The 19,991-nt window shown below is 40.0% G+C and overlaps 1 protein-coding gene across 1 annotated transcript in view; it reads left to right on the forward strand.

The window, feature by feature from the left end:
- The window catches only part of GRIP1 (glutamate receptor interacting protein 1), a 193,035-nt gene that overhangs the window by 88,219 nt on the left and 84,825 nt on the right, over positions 1 to 19,991 (forward strand). Inside the window, exons 8-11 of the mRNA XM_035002883.1 lie at positions 5,350 to 5,497; positions 7,407 to 7,576; positions 13,395 to 13,550; positions 14,207 to 14,359. Coding sequence (XP_034858774.1) covers positions 5,350 to 5,497; positions 7,407 to 7,576; positions 13,395 to 13,550; positions 14,207 to 14,359 — 627 coding nt within the window. The remainder of the gene's footprint in view (positions 1 to 5,349; positions 5,498 to 7,406; positions 7,577 to 13,394; positions 13,551 to 14,206; positions 14,360 to 19,991) is intronic.

Genomic DNA, 19,991 nt, shown 5'->3' on the forward strand with positions numbered 1-19,991 from the left:
TTTTTTACCCCACATGAACAGCCACTGAAGAGATTTAGGCATGGTGTTAACATGATGAGATATACACTTTTAAAAAGATCACCAGCTTCGGGAAGGGGGAGGCCATGAGAGGATGAGGGGCTATCAGATGATGGTAACCTAGACTGAAAGAGTGATTGTGGAGATGGAAAGAAAGGATGAAATTGAGAGATATTAGGAATTAGAGTAAAGAGGAATTTGTGAGGATGAGGAAGAGGATGGAATTGAGATGACTCCTAGGTTTCTGGTTTGCATGATGGAGAATAACAGGAGTCAGTCACTGAGAGAAGGAAACATGGAGGAGAACCAGTGAAGTGTGGTGGGCTCACTATCAGTTTTGCACATATTGTGTTTGTTGTGCTCATGAAACATCCAAGAATTATTCAAGGCAGTGGGAGCAGTGGGAGCTCTGGGGAAGGATTATGTGCTGGACACATAAATTTAAGAGTGATCGTGGTTAAGTGAAACTGGGCTACAAAGGAGAAAGAATAGAAGGCTGAGCTCATATTCAGTAAACTGTTGTCAACAATCCCTGATATCCTTGTGGTGTGTGTGTGTATAAAATGGAATACTACTCAGCCATCGAAAAGAATGAAATCTTGCCATTTGCAATGACATGGATGGAACTAGAGGGCATTATGCTAAGTGAAATAAGTCAGAGAAAGACAAATACCATATGATTTCACTCATATGTGGAATTTAAGAAACAAAACATGAACATAGGGGAAGAGAAGAAAAAATAAAATAAGATAAAAATAGAGAGGGAGGCAAATCATAAGAGAATCTTAACTATAGGAAACAAACTGAGGGTTGCTAGAGGGGAGGTGGATGGAGGGATGGGGTAATTGGGTGATAGGCATTAAGGAGGGCACTTGATATAATGAGCACTGGGTGTTATATGCAACTGATGAACCACACTAAATTCTACCCCTGTAACTAATAATACAGTATATGTTAGCTAAATAGAATTTAAATAAATTTTTTTTTAAATCCCTGATCATCTTTACATGAGATAAGCACCTTCCTTTCCTCACTATCTTTATTTTTTTCTGTATAAGTTAGGACCTCATTATGACACACACACAGTCTTATTAGAAAGTTAAAGTTGTGTCCTGGAAACTTCTTAATGTGAAATCTTTCTATTATATAATGAGTGTATAAAGATGGGAGACCATCCCTCAAACTCCATCTTTAAAGGGTGTTATTGTTGTTATCAAAATACTTAAGAGTGTGAGGTTTTACAACCCATCTTCGTAAACCTCAGTTATCTAGAATCACTTTTCTATCTAGCAGTTCACCTCTTCTACTCATTAGAAGGATATTGAAATTTAAATTTAGCTATTGCATATTGTTATAAAGTTTATTAACCTTCTCTAATTTTCTGATTCCCTAGGCTTTTCCTTACCTGACCTTGCTATTTCTTTGTAGAGTCATAGCTTATCAGGGCTAGAGAGCTTTTATTGAAGTCCCCTTATTTTACAAATGAAGAAAATGAGATCTAAAGGAAATGATGGGTTGGGCTGCATGGTATGTTGGTGGCAGAGCTAGGCATCACCCTCCCAGCTTCCAGCCCTAAGCTCAGCTTAGAAGTACATGCTTCTTCCCTTAACCATGACTTTAAATTTCTCTTCTCAGAACTCTGAAGCTTTCTACTTTAAAGTTTAAAAGAAACTTGTTCATGGCACATTCGGCTCCCCCAAGTGGAAATATTGCACTTGTTTTTCCTTTGAAGTCTTACTGGGGAAAGTACTACTTAAAGAGAAACTTATTCTAGAGGTGCACCAGAGCAGTTGTGGGTGTTATCTCTCTTCTCTTCTAAATTAATGGCGGCAGAAGATCTGGTGCACTTGTTCTATGCTTCTTTCTTCCCCCCATAAACCACTTTAATTGTATGTACATCATCTACTTCAAGAGAACCTGACACTTGTTCTAGACACACCCCATTCTCTTCAGTCTAACCCCAAGGCCCCCTCCACATGGGAGGATCCATAATTCAATGATAGCAGGGCACTAACAGGCAAGTGCAAAGCTAAAGGGATGAGGAGAGCAAAGGTCTCCCATGACCTCTTTAAAACTTTTTTGTCAGCTACTCACATGCATTTAATGTGTAGCACTTCACTTTTGACTTTGTGTCTGCCTCCTTTCCTACCAACAATTTCTCCTAATTGTTCCATTCTTCCAGAACACTACAGCCTGATAAAACACCTTTACCTTCATCTCAAAAGTGTTCTTAAACACTAATTAGATCCTTAAAGATCAGAAAGGAAAAAGCTTCTTGTGGGTAATCAATTCCCTACAAGTTTGCCAATATTTTTCTATGTTTCTTGATAGAAGATGTTCCTCTCATTTCTTTATACAGGAAAAAGCTTAATATTCATTCTTCACCATAACTGGAACGTTAGAACCATGCAAGAATATAATTTTTAGGACCTTGATCAATATAGGCCAGAAAAAAAGAATAACAATGTAAGAGTTTACATTTAAACAATTTCCACATATGCTGATAACATCTTTAATCATGATGTAATGCTTTTAAGAAAAATGGATACGTCGTGTATACTGGGTAATGGTTGATTGTGGTTTTATAAAAAATTTACATCTGCAAATACCTAGTTGTAAATAGCTGCCTCTTAGAATAACAATTCAAGAAAGATACATTGGGGGATAGACACAAGTGAAAAGGCCTATCAGGATATAGATTTAGCTTTTAACAAAGACCCAAGCTTAAACTACTAGCTTAAATGTGATAGAAGTTTATTTATTGGGAGAGCACCGATCTCTGGAGATAGGGTTTCAGAAACCAAAGCTTCCTCTACGTGGCTCCCTGCTCTTGCCTACATGGTTGAAGATGGGTTACCAGGGCTGGGCCCACATTGCAACAGCAACAAGGAGGAAATGAGATCAAGGAGAGCACAGCCCTCATTTTTAAGAGCACATCCAGAACAGCTCACTTCTCACTTCCACTCACTCCCCATTGGCTGGAATTTGGTCACTTGGCTGCACCTCACTGCAAAGGAGGCTGGGAAATGTCCTTAGCTTGGCAGCTTATTACTGAAGAAAAAAAGGAAGATAGAATACCAAGGAACAACTACCAGTTTCTGTCATTTGTAAGAGATTAAGTTATAAGTAACAGAGAAACTTTATTGCTTTCATCTGTTAAGTCAAAGAAATTTATCTTTTGACATGAGAAAACCAAGTGGAAGAATATGTGTGATTATCACCTCACAAAGCTATCTGTTATAATCCAACCAGTCTATGGGAAGTGATTTTGGAAATTAGTCCTCCTAAAATTATTCCTTCTATTATTGTGGTGACCATTTCACAGCATATATGAATATATGATCATCATATTTTATACCTAAAACTAAGGTAATCTGTCAATTATACCTTAATTAATTAAGTCCTTCTAAAGTTCTATAAAGATAATGTAAAGAAAAGGCCCTGCTGGGCCAGAGCTGACACGAGGGTCAACCTAAGCAAGAAGGGACCTTGCTAGGGAGCCTGCTCAAGGAAGGGGAGGACAGGAGACTTCAGAGTGTGAAGCTCGAGGCACCAGATTTTGTGCACTTAGTCACAGAACTTGGACTATGAGAGTTGAGAGGTGGGCAGAATCGACTACCCTAGTGAAGAAAGGACCACTAAAACAGCCTTCAGCTCGGGTCATGATCTTGGAGTCCGGGATCCAGCTCTGGCATCGGGCTCCCAGCTCAGCAAGGAGTCTGCTTCTCCCTCTCCCTCTGCCCCTCCCCACCCTACCCCCCTTTTGTGTTCTCTCACTCGCACCCTCTCTCTCTCTGAAATAAATTAATAAATAAAATCTTAAAAAAAAAAAAAGAAAGAATGTACATACACGAATCCTTAGCACTGGAATACAAATGTTGTTGGCATGAATGTTCTCATCTTTACCTTATTTGAGAAATACCTTGTTTCATAGCAAACTGAAAATTGCTCTCTCCAATGAAACTTTCAGCTTCAGGAGTCAGTCCATACTGCCTGAGCTTCAGCAACAGGAACACAGATTTCCTAGCTCACCATATCTGAGCGTTTCCTCCATGATAAAATGTACTTGGAGAAAGACAAATTTGCATTAATGAAGAGCAGTAGAAAATCAGAAAAATATTACAGTCTTGTAATATAGTCTTGTGAAATGCTGAGGTCATAATATAGCAATAATAATAATATTCTCTATGTACAGCACTTTGTAAATTACAAAACGCTTTAACAAGACATTGATTTCATCAAAGTAAACACTGAGGAAAGGATACCATTTTGTAGGCAAGCAAGCTGACTTAGAAAGTTTTAGTAACTTGTCTGAGGTACCATGATCAAAATATTGTGAAAAAAAGAAACGCAGGTGTTTTAATTCTGTGTCCAGGGCTCTTACCTGTATGACCCCTGCCTCTTCTGACCTTTAAGGGACTTCATGAGTTTTCTCATTTATTCATGCATTCATTCAACAACTGTTTATCGCTCACCTCCTCTTCTGGGCCGATCATTATGCCAGGCATTGAGGATGTCGTGATCAACAAGACATCATCTCTGCCTTCGCAGCCAGCTTGCAGTCTGGCAAAGGACAGAAGCATGTAATCCACACTGGCCACTGCAAAACAGTGAGGTGTGTGCCGTAACAAAAGGAATATAGCAGGCTGTAGGAGCACATGAGAAAGGGATCTCCCCAAATCATGAGTCAGGAGAGGCTTCTCAGAGGAGCTGATGTTTACACTGAGTCCCCAAGATGAGGAGGAGTTGAAGGAATAAAGAGTGTTCCAAGCCAAAAATAAAGCCTGTGTGGTGTGAAGTCACTGCCAAGGGCAAAGTGACCCTAGATCAGGTCCAGAATAGGGAAAGACCCAAAGACTTACAAATTCAACTTAGTGTATGCATTCCTAGTATTTGGCTACTGAGAGACTTCATCTATTCATCCTTCTCTCCCATCCAACCATCCATCCACCCATCCATCCATCCATCCACAGTAGGTGCTATTTGAAAAACTTTTATTGAGAAACCTAGTATTGCCAGGCACTGTGCCAAGTGATAAAGAGGGCATAAAGATACACAAAACATTATCCCAACTAATGTGAAGCTTAAACTTTAATTGAAGAGATAAACCTGTGTACATATTACTGGATATGCAAGCTGGATAGAACAGGTGTCCTAAAAGGTGCCCTAAGAAGTTACCAGGGCCAGGGGGATGGTACCTGGAGGGAAATGTAAGTTTCAGTGATAACGTTAATAGACCAACATCAGACTGAACATTCTCCACATTTTTCGTGTGTCTGTTTGCTTATTGGTTTTATTTTGTTTTGTTTTCTGAAATTTGTTCTTCCGTAGATTCTGTGGCAACAGCGTCCGGGCCACTGCTAGTTGAAGTTGCCAAAACTCCTGGTGCCAGCCTTGGGGTTGCCCTAACTACCTCGATGTGCTGTAACAAACAGGTCATTGTCATAGACAAAATCAAATCTGCAAGTATTGCAGACAGGTGGGTGTTGTAGAAAGTGCCTACTTTTCAAAACTGCATGAGTGTTAAAATATATATATATTTCTATATGTATATACACACATATGTAATACTTACACATGTACACATGCATTCACACACATACATATATGATTAAAAAACAACTCTCCTGCCCGTTTATACAAGTTTCATCAAGAAAACAAGTTAACGGTTCTAGGGCTTAAAAATTCACGTACCTTATCAGCCACCCCATAATGTTATGTTGCCTCATCCAGATGTTTGGTGTGGCCATTAGAGGTAGGAAAAAAAAAAAGTCAAGCAACTGAACAAGTTTTCCTACCATGTTCTAGGGTGATAGATTGTTTTTGGTGTAGGGTAGCTAAGCATATCTTGAGTATGCTCCCTTTAGAGACGTCATACGTTTTCCTGAACTGTTAACAATTAAATCTTGCCAAAATCTTATAAAAATCTCATTCCTTTTTTCTTAAATGAGTAAAACAATATTTTTGAAATAATGCAGTCTTCAAAGAGAGGTCTTACACTGTCATAGAATGTTAATCTTAGGGTTTCACTGTCTTCAAGGGCCCCTGAAAACAGCGTTCATTCCTATGACACAATAAAAACAAAAGTCCTTTTTCCTGAATTCTTTTTCCTAATTACTATTTTAGACTTATAAGGTAAGAAGGGTTGGGGGCAAAAAGACTACCTCCCCACCTAATAAATTATTTCCCAGCTTCTGGTAAGAAAACCCCCACTTCCATCGCCGAAGCTCTCCAAGTGCATCCACGCAGAATTTTATTTTTAGATGGAAGGGACGACTTGAAATGCTCTTTTTGTCTTGAGAAGGAGACTATTCCCACTGTGCAAATTGCTCGATATACTCCGAGAGGCCCTGCCTCCCCTGCATGTTTCCAGCCTCTTTTCCAGAGGCCCTCGCCCTACGTGGGAAACCTCCCACCCTGATGCAGTAACCTGCAGTAACCCCTGTAGTGGTCAGTCTACAGCTCCACTGTGGCCTTACCCTACATTTGGTTCTTTACCAGTGACGGCCATTGATCCAGGGGTATTCTCCAGTTCAATGGTGCAGGATGCTTTAATTTTCTCCCTCTGTTTTTCTCCCGTTCCGCAGGGGGTAACCAGTTTAAGGAGCTGTCCACTTGACTGGTATGTCGGGATGCTGACTGCTGTGTTTGCTTTTCTCAACTCATTCAGTAGCCAGTCTCTTGAGTTCAGCAAGATGTAGCAGCTAGCCCTTCCCCCACCCCCCAGCTTTCCCTTTCACTCACCACGCAGGCCTCATTTTTGACTCTTTTGACTCCTGCATAATTTCCATCGCCATCGAGAGCTTTTCTACTAATCGATGTTTAACTCCAGAATAACAAAATAAAATATAATAATAAAGCACTGGTGATTTGGCAGCTCATGTGAGGGGTTCTGAAAAAGCATTAGCTGAGTCTCCCCCAGTTATTCCCATTCACACATAAAGTAGTTGTAAATGATCCCATTGCAATTATGCGAGTCACATCTTGACATTCTGAATATTTACCAACTCATACTCATAGATATAAAAACCAACAAGGAAAAATCACAGAAAAAAAAAAAAAAGCCAAGGGGGAAAATTGTCCTGTTCTTCTCTTCCCTCCCACTCACTTCCCTTCAACTTTCGGCACCGCCACCCTGAAATAATATATTCTTTTTTAAGAAGCACAAGAGAAAAACACTTCCTTGAGTTTTTCTGTATTTTCTATATTCCTATTCCTACACAAGGTACTTAACATTTGACAGATGGTGTTTCCTATAACACTTAAACTTTTCCTATTTTTAAGTAAATTGAAACTGTGTGAAATGTTAACTGTGAAGGCCGTGAAAGTCATAGTCCAAAGAGGAAGGCACTCATCCTACTGAGTATTTGTCCTTTCCCTTTCTGTAGATGTGGTGCCCTGCACGTGGGAGACCACATCCTGTCCATCGACGGAACGAGCATGGAGTACTGTACGTTAGCAGAGGCCACCCAGTTCCTGGCCAACACCACCGACCAGGTCAAGCTTGAGATTCTGCCCCATCATCAGACCCGCCTGGCCCTGAAGGGACCTGACCATGGTGAGAGGATCCAGCTAGCTAAATCTCTGTATCTTCCCCTTGCAGTTACTGCTTCTTCAGCCGAGTTAGAGGCCAGAAGACACAGAGTCTACTTCCGGCTTTATCATTTCTTTTCAAAACAGCAGGTTATCTTTGTTGGCTTTTCTTCATCTTCCAGATCGCCCCCAACCCCTGAGCCAAACGTAATTTATTTGAAATCTCAAAATTGAAGAAAGAAACATTATTTGAAACAGAATTTTCAGGCTTGTACTGTTTGATTTTTTTTTTTTTTTAAAGGCTTTGTTACGAATTGAGTGTGGAGAGAAGGGAAAGAATTTGACTTACTGTTCCGCATACTGAATTTCCATTCTACTTGAAGGACAATGAAGGCATATTGTAAAACTCTCACTTTTTAAAAATAATTATGAAGTGGGTATTCGTGGCACACCCTTCAGATATTTGGAGAGGGAAAAAAAAAACAGTCATAGGAAAGTTTGACTTTCTCTATATTTTGTCTATTTGCCAGAGTAGCTTTTCCCTTAGGATGGAGAACCACCTCTGTGAGCAAGTACCTTTCCTGGGAGTATCAGAATATTTGACTACATTTATTCTGTAACAGCTGTCAGCTGAGAGGACCCACATTTTTACTGTGTGGAAACTCACAGATATGTTTGCTAAGTGTTCATGTACCCTCCACTTAGGCATCTTTAAACAAAACCTGGTACAAGATAAAGGGCTTGGAACCCCAAATGACACTCCACTGGAGAGTCTTTCTTCCAACTTCCAGCTTCACGAGTGCTTTCAGGGGGCCCGACCCGGAGACGGAGACGAGCTTTTTTTTTTTTTTGTATTTTTTTTTTGTATTTTTTTTTTTTTTGTATTTTTTCTGGAATTGAAATTTTGCTTGTGAGGAGATCGTATTATGCATCTCCCACCTTCTGAAACACACCGCACTTTGCCACAGTTTGGAAGAAAAGAAAAAAAAAAAAAGAGGGACCAGATCATTTTCCTACTGAATGAGTCAGCTGGATGCAACCTTTTTTAGTTAAATGGAGCTTAGACAGCCTGGAGCTAATGAAAATCTCTAGTACAGCATTACCTTTATCAGATTTTAATTTGACACAATGGAGCAGAGAAGGGTTGCCGTAGAGGCAGGTTAGGGAAGGAAACTCTGCCTCCTCTGACTAGAAACAGTAAGGGGTTCATGGGAATGCACCCCGTTCCGCTCAGGAGACCCCACGGGGCACACTGGCAGAGGGGAGAGATTTCTAAAACTAAGTCTCTTCTAAATTAACCCGAAGTCATCACTGGATCTGGAGCATAGTGGGTCTAAGAATGCACACAGTGTGGTGCATTCTCAGCATGAGATTCGGCTTGATAAATTCTGCTGTCAGAGAATCAGAACTACGGAGCAGACCCTAGCAAAATGTCATTACAGCCCCATCTCCCCCTTTTTATTGACCCTGTGTACAAATCATAAGTAGTCCAAATAGTTTCCAACTCATGAAATATTAAATCTTTTTACCTGTCAAGACAATTTGAGAGGGTGAATTTATATCCTAAGATGCATGGAGACCAAGAACAAAATTTTTTTTTCACTACCAAAAACCTGATGTCATTGTGATTTTTCAGAGGGGTGGAGGGTGGGGGCTGGTAATTGAAGTAATTCTAGCTTCCACTTCCGACCTTATCATCTACTTTGGCTGACAGTTGCGCCCTCTTTCTTATCTCGCCTACAGGCATCTCCTTACATTTTACATTAAAATCAGACTTGCATTTCCAAAAGGACAAAATTATTGGCTCCGAAACATAATTACATCACAGTTAAGGAGGGGAAAAAAATACCCAAAAAATTTTATGGTGTTTATAATTCTCAAACTTCTGGGTTTTTTTTATGTGGTAGAATGGTTTTACATAGTTTTACCCTTTTGCCACAAGAAAGTTCTGGTAATTTTTTTCAGGAATTCTGATGCCCGACCAGCATGTCTCTCATCCCAAGGTGGATGGAGATATATTTCCCAAGTTTTGCTTCCCAACACAGTATTCACCACCACAGTGTTTTCAGGGAAATAAAGAAACAGGCACGTCAGCTAGGAATGAGAGTAATTGTGCCTTTTGCTGATAAATAGCACTAAAAATGCCAACAAGAATGAGTTTCCAATAAGGTTAGAAATTGTTCCCACTGAGGGTCTTTGGGAGACATAATCATGATTGAAGTTCATGAGACTTTGGAAGAGAACATGGAGCAGAGTCACAAGGTTCAGTACATTCAGTGCCTGGAGGACCTTCCATTTGTGAGCTCCAGGAGCAACCACAAAATCAGCTGTTGGCCTGGGCCCATAGACATCCCGGACAGGGCAGGAGGGTACAGTGAGAGAGAACAGACAAAAGCCCCCTCCATGTCAGATACATCGTAGGACTCCCAACAGTGACGCCATCCTGGAAGATGTAAAAAGCATTTTATTTTTAACTTGCTGCATATGTATCTGCACAAATCCAGGAACACCCACAGGAAGAGGCAGCGTGTGGTGGCTGAAAGGCAGGGACTCTTGAATCAGACTTCCAGACTTAATTCTGGCTCCACCACTTGGGACCTTAAGCAAGCAACCCAACTTTTCTATTCCTCAGTTTCTTTATCTGTAAGATGGGCGTGATAATAACAGCAACACCTGCCTCCTAAGTGAATTGTGAGAATTATCTAAGATAATCCATGAAATAGCATTTAGCACAATGCCTGGTATATAGCAAGTGCTCAGTGAAAGTTGGCTGTTATTATTGGGACCATTAAATGGGAGAATGTATAGAAATGTTTTTTGCAAAATGTAACATCTTATCTTAAAACTCGTGAAATGCTTGCCTAACAAGCATATGAGTATCAAGTACACCACCGTAAAACAGAATAGATTTGGAGTGTATGTTCAAAGTAGGCAGTAGCTGTGCTCCCTGGCCTACATTATTTGTTGAACATCTTTGCATTCATTACGCATGGCATACAATTTCATGCATTCTCTTACATCATTTCGTCCCTTATTATTTCATATGTATGAAGATTTAGTCATCAGGAACAGCTCAAAGTCAAGGTAAAGGTTATGACCTACACTTAATCTGCCTGTAACGATTGGCACAGGGCTGGGCACCCAAGAGTGGTCAATAATATCTTTCTTACTGATTTGATAATTGGGTGCTACAGTCATAAAAAAAAATGCCCAATAATTTTCAAAGTCCTCCTTAAAGAACTGAGCCAAAAAGTGAGTGTAGAATTCTAAAGTCCATTCACTATGCTCTGCCTTCATTTGAAACAGACAATTCAGTGTAAAAAGTTCATTGGAGTGGCTGTTGGTGTGGATTAGCCAGACCCAGCAATGATCACATCTTTCTAAGAAGCCTTCTTGCACTCCCCAAAATAGAAGGAGGATGGGCAAAGAGAATCCATTATGAACTTCCCCCGCAACACTGTTTATCACAAGGAAAATGCTGCTGCAGTGTGGACGGGTACACCCCGGCTGATTCCTGTCTACTTACGCATTCATTCATTCATCCGTCATGATGGACCAGGCACTGTTCTAGCTGCTATGATAAGTCTAGTGAGCAAGACAAAGTAGATTCCTATTCTCATGGAATTTCAGTATAGAGAGACAAACATGTAAAATATGTTAAATAAATAAAGCCACATCAGACTATAATAAGTGCTATGAAGAATAGAGAGTAGTAATGGGATAGCTTGGGATAGGGCAGCTCTGCAGCCAGGGAGGTCAGAACAACTTCTCTGAGGAGGTGGCACCTTAGCTGAGACCTGCATGATAAGAAGGAGCCAACCCTGCAGGCAACTGGGAGGAGGAAGAAGAGCAAGGGCAAATGCCCTGAGGCAGGAAGCAACCTGGCTTGTTCTAAGAATAACTGTAAGACCAACAGGATGGGGAGAGTGATGAGGATAAAGCTGGAGAGATAAGTAGGGGGCACATTTGATTCTCCTTGTAATTGTAACCCACTGAAGCCACTTAAATGGGAGTGACTTATTTAAAAGATTATCCCGTCTTACAGATACTGAGAGGGAGGTATGTAAGTAGATAAATCAGGGAACCAAGTCTGCAGGTGTTGCAAGGGTCAGGGAGATAATGGCTTGAAACTAGGATAGTGGACAAGGAGATGGAACCCAAACTAGAAACAGCGGCGGACAGAAGGAAAGGGCCAGAGGGCGCAGAGCTTTAAAATTGCAGGGCCCATGCAGGTGTTCTGCAGATTCCGGAGGTAGTCTCCAAACCTAAGTGTCCGCTGAGTGAAATTTATTGAGTGAGAGCTACGTCTTTTTCCTTTAAAAGATACTTTATTTGTAGGCGAGTAGATAGAAAGGAAGCAGAATCAATCGTAGTAGTAAGAGCTCATTTGTTTTTATTGTGTGTACCATGCAAAGTAGTGTGTGCATAATTCTCACAATTGTCCTGCAGGGGAGATGCTTTCCCAATCTCCACTCAACAGGTGAGGAAACTGAGGCTTAGGGAGGCTGAGTGACTGGCCAGGGTCCTATAGAGAGGCAGGGCTGCGCCAGAACTGAAAGCCAGGTCAGCCACAGCCCGCAATACTCTTCCCTGCTGGTGCTTTGGTTCCGAGAGCAGTCTCGCTCCAGAAAGGCTGTCAGGTGGCCAATGACAACTTAAGCCCTTATCTAAATGAGCCTCCTTTAAATACTTATCGAGTATTTGACCCTCTACATGAATAAATGTTGTTAAATAATTCACATGTTAGGCATCTTTTACTTTAGAATCGTGACACTAAAAGGAGATACGAGTTCATGTGTTATTTTTAACTCTTTAAGATTGTTCAATGAAAAATCTCATATCAGACATAGTAACACATATAACATTGCCCCTCTTTCAGAACACTGGGTAGAAAATAAAATCTAAATAATGTTGAAATTAGAATAGAAACACAATATACATTTTTTTCAATAAAGGGGACAGGAAAATTTTGAAATAAGCTTTATTAAAATGTTATGGCATCTTAAAATATAAGAATATGTGAAATCTTTTGACAATTATCTCTTTCAAATGTAAACATTTTTTTGCAAAAATACAAAAAAGTATAAAATATATTGAGACTTTTATTTTCTCCTTAGGAGGATACAAATAAGATTCTGATATTGATAGATGATTGAGAATGGGTTTTCTGGGGGTTTTGGGGGGGGCGGTTTTGAGAAAAGTCAAGTCCAATTGATGGATCTGAGTGTAATTAAAATGTCAGAACAGTATATTGTGATGTGTGACTGGTAAACCACTTGAATCATGAGCCAATGTGATTTATTGTTCCTTCTTTTTTCTCAAAACAAGTGCTACTAAACTGGCCATAATGTGCAAATCTTTAATTACTAGTTGGATGCCATAGATCTTTATGGGGTTGACTTTTAAGTTTAAAAAAAAAAAAATGTTTTTAATCTCTGCTGCGAAGTACAGGGGGAGATTAGAAATTGATTCAGTAGTCATTTGAAAAGGAGAAAAGAAATGGGCCAAGGAAAGACATGCATTATTCTTGGGAAGATGAAAGGCTTCCATCCCTGATGTTAATCATCTGTTTTGCTGATCACTGAGAAAGGACAAAGCCAGTAGATTTTTTTTCTTTTTCTTTTCTTTTTTTTTTCTTCTTTTTTTTTTTTTTGCAAGCGTCTTTTTTTTTTTTTTTTTCTCTTTTTTTTTTTTTCTTTTATTTTTTTTTTTTTTTTTTTTTTTTTTTGGCAAGCAGCTTTCATTTTTTTGTTACACTTTTTATTTGTACAATTCAGTTATTTTTTCCTTTTTTTTTTTTTTGGTTCTTTTTCTTATTTCTCATCATCACTTCATGTGGGCAGTGAAAATTCAGAGGACCGACAGACAACTTACGTGGGATTCCTGGGCCAGCAACCACTGCAGCCTTCATACCTACCATCACCCTCATACGATCCACCCTGACCATTGCAGAGTGCCAGCCCTGACGGGCCCGAAAGCGCCTCCTCCAAACAGCCCTCGTAATGTTCCAGACTTTCCCCTCCTGCTCTTTCATTGAAATGATATGCTTCCTCTTCCTCATCTAATTCATACCGTATTTGGCTTCATGAGTGTTATGTGCTTTTTTTTTTAGTAGCCACTTATCATTTCTGGCTTTTTTTTTTTCCCCCTGTCAGAGGCGTTTGTCATTAGGGAAGGATGTCACTGTTCAGAATGCTTTGTATGTAGTCAGGAGATAACAATTCCAAAGATTATGGAGACTACGATGTTCTCAGCGCCTCCTTGTGTATTTGGCACCACTTGTGAAATTCATGTCAGAATGTATCTATGGAAATGAGACTGTGTACCTGATGCATGGAGTTGTTGTTTATGGGGAGACTCGTTTTAATGCTTAGTTGTGTGTGTGTCTAAAGCAACGTTCATAGAGCGTCTCTGTGTTCCATTGTGCTCCCGAGGATCATGGTGCTCCTCAAGGAGTTGTAGACTCTTGGAACTCGGAGATTCTGAAGGGCTGTCCCCATGGCCTCCGAGACCTGCTCTCTGTCTGTCTGGTTGGGGTATTTCCTAGCCATTGCTGTGCGTCCTGTGTGTCTTTCTGGATCGTTGCTGGTTGGCAAGGGTAGCAGGCTCATACCCCCCCGAGAACGCTCTGTGCCAAGTGTCTACTCTCTTACAGCAGCTTTGGTGTCCTCCTTCTCTCCTACCTCCATGAGTGCATACAGCCTGAGTTCCCTGAACATGGGGACTTTACCTCGAAGCCTCTACTCTACTAGCCCTCGTGGAACCATGATGAGGAGGAGACTGAAAAAGAAAGACTTCAAAAGCTCACGTAAGTGAAATGGTAACCATTGTCTCTGGCCTGGAGAAAGCGTGTGGGCCGCTTGGCGTCAGCGGCAAGCGTGTTTTACAGTGCCTAAATGATCAGGTGGATGCTAAGGAGCGCACAGCTCTCTGCCAAAGATCAAGGAAATGATACCTATTATCTCTAGGATAGTGATTGCACGGAATACAATTTCAGACTGAATTAGTTCATACTGCCTTCACCTACAACTTTGTCTCTGAAATTTTTTTTTTCTTGCTCTTTTGACCTGAGAAAATAACCAAAGAGGTGATTTTTTTTTTCCTTCGAGACTCCTTCCTTCTATTTTGGGTAGCTTTGGACATGAAACATTTGTTCTTAATTTCTTATTCACGCAAAAGCCAATTTTTTGAAAACTATATCCCCCTTCTGATAACTGTAAGAATCCCATGCATTTGTTTAATATGATTATAAATCTACTCACTTATCTTTCCAACCAGATCTAATCATAGTCCAGAGAGGTGTGAGTATTTCTTGTCCTGTCTGTTCCCTTTGGGGGCTGTAATTATGATTCCTATAGAGAACCTCAAAGAAGATGGGCTCTCTCCCTGTGCTTACCATAGAAATAAAATAAGGGACACCCTTACGTTACCTAAATAAAATGAAACCCAGATACTTCAAGGCTGGAAGTGAAGAGAGAATGTTCTTATGAGAAGGGATGTTTGGACCTATTGGCTCTTCAGCTTGTTTGCCAGAGATTGATCTTCACAAGTGGACCGTCAGTGCGGGAGGCCAGCCATCATCTTCATTTTATAGAAAGCTGACAGTTTCCTTACAAAGAAAACCATTGCAAAAGATAGGGTCACCATTGTGGTATATTCATGATCTAGACTTGCATATCCCTTCAAGTATAGGGAGTTTTGTCAACTTTAGTATATGTACATGACAGTAAAATTGAAATTTCGAAAAGAGAAGGAAGATTGAGTTTAGTTAAAATGAGAATAAACAGCTTCTAGAGTCTCATATGTTTCTTAGCTAACACTAAAGTAAACTATTCACTCTTGGAAGAAACTAGTTGAAGGCAGTAGAGTGAACTGGTGATGAGCATAGAAGCCTGTGTTCTCATCCCAGCATCATTCCTGTAGGACCTTCAGCAAGTCACCTGAGTTCTCTAGGCCTTGGCTTCCTTAGCTACAAAATGGGGATGAATTATAGTGCTTGCTTCATTGGGTAATTGTGAAGATTATATGAGAGAATATATATATATTCTCACCACCAAGAGGGACATACGGGACAAGAAATACACTCCAGGCTATGATGAGTATATGTATTATATATAATTAAATATATATTATGCATATTATAATAAAATTATATGCTAACTACATATACATATATATGTATATACATATTATACACATATATTATGTATGCATTATTATATATATAATTTTCATTATTACCCAATGAAATAAGTACTATTTTTTTATTTATATATATATAAATATATATATATATGCTAGAACACCTGGTAAATGGTAAACACTAACTGTTAGCCGTTTGCATAGTTTAAGTGTTAGTTATTATTCCTTGGATCTAAATTGTCATGTACAAAAATCTATTGACAGTGTTCTCAAATTTAGGCATTTTTCACAGTAGTTACTTTGGCTTAATACATAGGTTTTGAGTCTTCCCCATAAACCTTCAGGGTTTGCGGTGGATTTCTGTATAGGAAATTTTTTATATATAATGCCTCCATGTGCAATGTCCCTCACTGACAGCAATAGGCTCACAGCCCTCCGCAGGGAAGAGCAATTAAAACAAATTCATTAATGTTTGTACTTCTGCTCCATTGGCTAAATATTTGTTTGTGTTAGGTAAGACTCGCTACATGGATTAAAGATATTAGTGACTACAAATGAGTGATGATATGTTTGGCTAACTCAGGGTGATATTTGCATTGCTTGAATTTTGTAGTAGGAAACAAAGCTGAGGCCAGGCTGTCACTGACACCCATAACCAACTCATAAATTCTGTTTTGAATCAGAAAGTGATGCTCCGTCATAGTAGAAACAGAAACAGAAACCTGGCTCAAGAAATCTCAAGCTATTTGTGTTTGCTGTAGACATTAGCCACTAGAGCGCCGCTGGCCATATGCCTACCAGAATGTTTCTGAATGTATCTCAAGAGATCAGACATTTTATATAGTAATCAAACAATAAGGTCCAAAACTTTTATTCTTACTCCAAAGAGTCCTATAAAAATAATGATAGTATTCCGAAGTCAGAAAAAAAGGAATGACGTTTTTTGGGTTTTTGGGGGGCTTGTTTTGTTGTTGTTGTTGTTTTTTAGTTTCTCTTCTCCCTCCCTCTTTCTCTCTCTCTCTCTCTCCTTGCTTCTTGGTATGATCACATCAGATGTAAAGGTTTTCCCAAATAACAGATAATAAAAGTTTTATTACACTCTCACTATACCGTGGTTTACTTCCACCACTTTATTTATGTCTTTATTCTATGCCACCATTTGCTGCCCCCTTTCTAATACTTACATTTCTATGGCAACCAGGCCATTTGTATGGATGGTGAATCATGCCAGAGTCACAACAAATATAATAAAAAGCCTCTACACGGTATTGGTGATGAGGTGAGGCCAGAGCTTGCAAAACAGAAAAAAATTCCCACATATGTTTCCAGTGGAGAAGGACATGCCAGGAAAGAATTAAATCTTCTCCCATAAATATTAAACCATTCTGTATCATTGACCAAAGGGGAAAATAAAGGCAGTCTGCAGCAACATGGGACAAGAATTAAACTAGGAAAGCGCCATGTTTGCTTCACAGGAAGAATGTTGAGTATCCCCAGCATTGGGCCGGGAGGAGTGTCACAAAGCCCTGGGAGGGCTGCAGGGCCATGTCACAGAGGGAACCCTCTGGTCACCTCTTTTGGAATCTTACTGACCTTTGCCCCACAGCCTGGGCTGTCCCTGTTTCTGCCTCGGAGGTCAAGGCTTTTTCCAGAAACCTATCATCCCCCCCGTGATGGCAGCATGACTGAGCGGTGGACCTGGCTCGTTCCCCCTGAGTCCCGCTTCTGCACACAGAGCCAGTGTAGACTCTGTCTGTTTGCAGTCCGCCTGACCTGCAGCCAAGTGTGGAAGCTAGATCACATTCCCAGAATAGTCTTTGCCTCCTGTGCCATCACCACTTACTAGCAGGGTGGCTAACACTGAAAAGAGCTGAAAGGAAGAGAATGAAGAAGCCGAACAACTTCTGTCCCTGCCACAGACCCCTGAGAAAAGGACGGAAGGCAAAGGCAGCTAATGGTAAGCGTTTAGAAGTGAGCATGCAGGGAGCCCTCCGGGAGGTGGCTTATGAGCTGCCCCCCACTCCCACCCAAGCCTACCCTCATTTGGAGAAGGGAGCTGCTGGACGCCTGAACTGGATCACGTGACACACAGTGTGCTGGATCCACAGCAGGCTGACTCCGATGGGGAACACTTTAGTGAGCTAGAGGTCTGAGGTATGGAATCAAATAGTGATAAACACAGTATACTAATAAATCTTTGCAGTCCATTGCTCTGGATACTTTTTAAATGCTTTTCCTATCTGACAGTAAACCTCACAGACTTCTAAGCGAAGAAAACATTTGGCAGATTTTTAAACTTTAGAAGCTAACAAGTTATCGTCGGTTTTCCTCCCTTACTTACACTAGGAAAGACAAGAATTGACAAACGCACAGGGTCATTTCCTGCATACCCGAAGGGGTGTGAACAGAACCCTCCAAGTGTGAACAGGAACAGGACAGAGCAGATGCGAAGCCTGAACACAACCTGGCACACACCAGTTAGCAATATTCACGCGCAGTATGTCAGCTGCTTAGCCATTCCCTTCTTCACCTGAGTAGAAATGGGCATGCTTCAGGCCAGAGCTGGTACCTTGCAGGAGTATCTGCTACTGGAGAGAGAATCCATCATACAATTGTTTAAACTACAGGGTTATAATTCATAATAAATCACCTTTATTTTCTTTTGCTGGTTGGCCACCTTAATGAAGAAGGATAATCAAACTCATCTTTTTTTTCCTCCAAGTAATATTGGTTGTTTTTTCTCCTGGCTCATCATCTTTAAATCTACAATTTATCTTTTTCAAATCTGGTAATAATTTGCAAGACTTTAATATGTGTGAGTAATCAGTACATACAATTTCAAATGAGATTTTACTGTTTCAAAGAACAGATTTCATTATATCAAAGGACTTTCAGAGTTAATTATAAAAACTTAGATTATTTATTATAATCCTATATTTATTAGGTAAATTATAAATTTATATAATTATAGAACCAACATTTAACATATTTTTAATCCTAAATTAAATGTCCTAATAATTTCTATTGCCTCGACTTGCCTCTGAATAAAGCTTACAAATTTAATGATGCCCACAGTGAGCACTTATTTCTATTTCCAAAACTTTCCAGGGGTGCCTGGGTGGCTCAGTCGTTAAGCGCCTGCCTTCGGCTCAAGTCATGGTCCCAGGGTCCTGGGATAAAGCCCCGCATCGGGCTCCCTGCTCGGTGGGAAGCCTGCTTCTCCCTGTCCCACTCCCCCTGCTTGTGTTCCCTCTCTTGCTGTGTCTGTCTCTGTCAAATAAATAAATAAAATCTTTTTAAAAAATAATAATAAAAATAAAAAATAAATTTTAAAAAAACCTTCCAGAGATTTCAGTTTCTCAACCATCTTCTCCAACTGTTCTGAAAATGTAGCAAGTCTCTCCTTTGAGAAGGTCTTTACTATATCCAGCCTAATCCTTCCTATTATGATTGACCCATTTCTTCCTAATTCACTCTTAGTGGAAATGCCAACCAGCTGACTTAAAGGTTCAAGGCTTTTAACTCCAATTAAGTAATCCAAAAACCTATACCAAACTGAGATCTCAAATGGAAAAAAATACATATTAATGTGAACCGATAGAAAAATTCACAGAAAATAAAGTATTCCTATTGAAGTCCAAAAATCATCACCTAGAAGATAGACTGAAAGTAATCTGCCAATAGATGACGTTCTACTATTATGTTCCTGCCTGCAATGAGAACAGACTGGAAAGAAACACAACTCTCCAGATCGTTACTAACTACCTCTAGTGGTTGTGTGCCACCAGTAAGAAAATGTATGATCTGAAGAACAATCAAAGTAGAGTTGATATCAACAAAGACACTAGAAAGTGTGATCTGAATTAATATGGAATATCGCTTCTTGGCCTTTTGGCTAAGATCAAGTATGAATTAATATGGGATAGTCCCTGTGTCAGATCTTGGACTTGTAGGCCACCACCTGTAGAAAGCTCAGGGTTGGAAGCTGACTTTACCCCCTACAGCAGGCTACTTTAATCTCATCGATATGAATTCTGTTGTGAGAACAATGACAGTGCTTCTTATGAAGAAGGTGATTTTCCTTCCTCCTCCTAGACATTTGTCCACCTCAGCATCCTCTGCCATGTCAGCTACAATGTTGGAATGAACCACATAGTAGAGATACTGGGGTCCGAGGAACAACTTCTAGTTCCTTAAGTCAGTAGAACCTACATGAAATGTTGATTCCAAAAAAGGAAAATGTGGATAACATCACAAGACCCAATTTGTTCTTCGTTTATTTAGTGTTCTTTGAATGT

Source organism: Mirounga leonina, unplaced genomic scaffold (assembly GCF_011800145.1).
Source record: "Mirounga leonina isolate KUSES-001 unplaced genomic scaffold, KU_Mleo_1.0 Mir_126, whole genome shotgun sequence".
NCBI lineage: Eukaryota > Metazoa > Chordata > Mammalia > Carnivora > Phocidae > Mirounga > Mirounga leonina.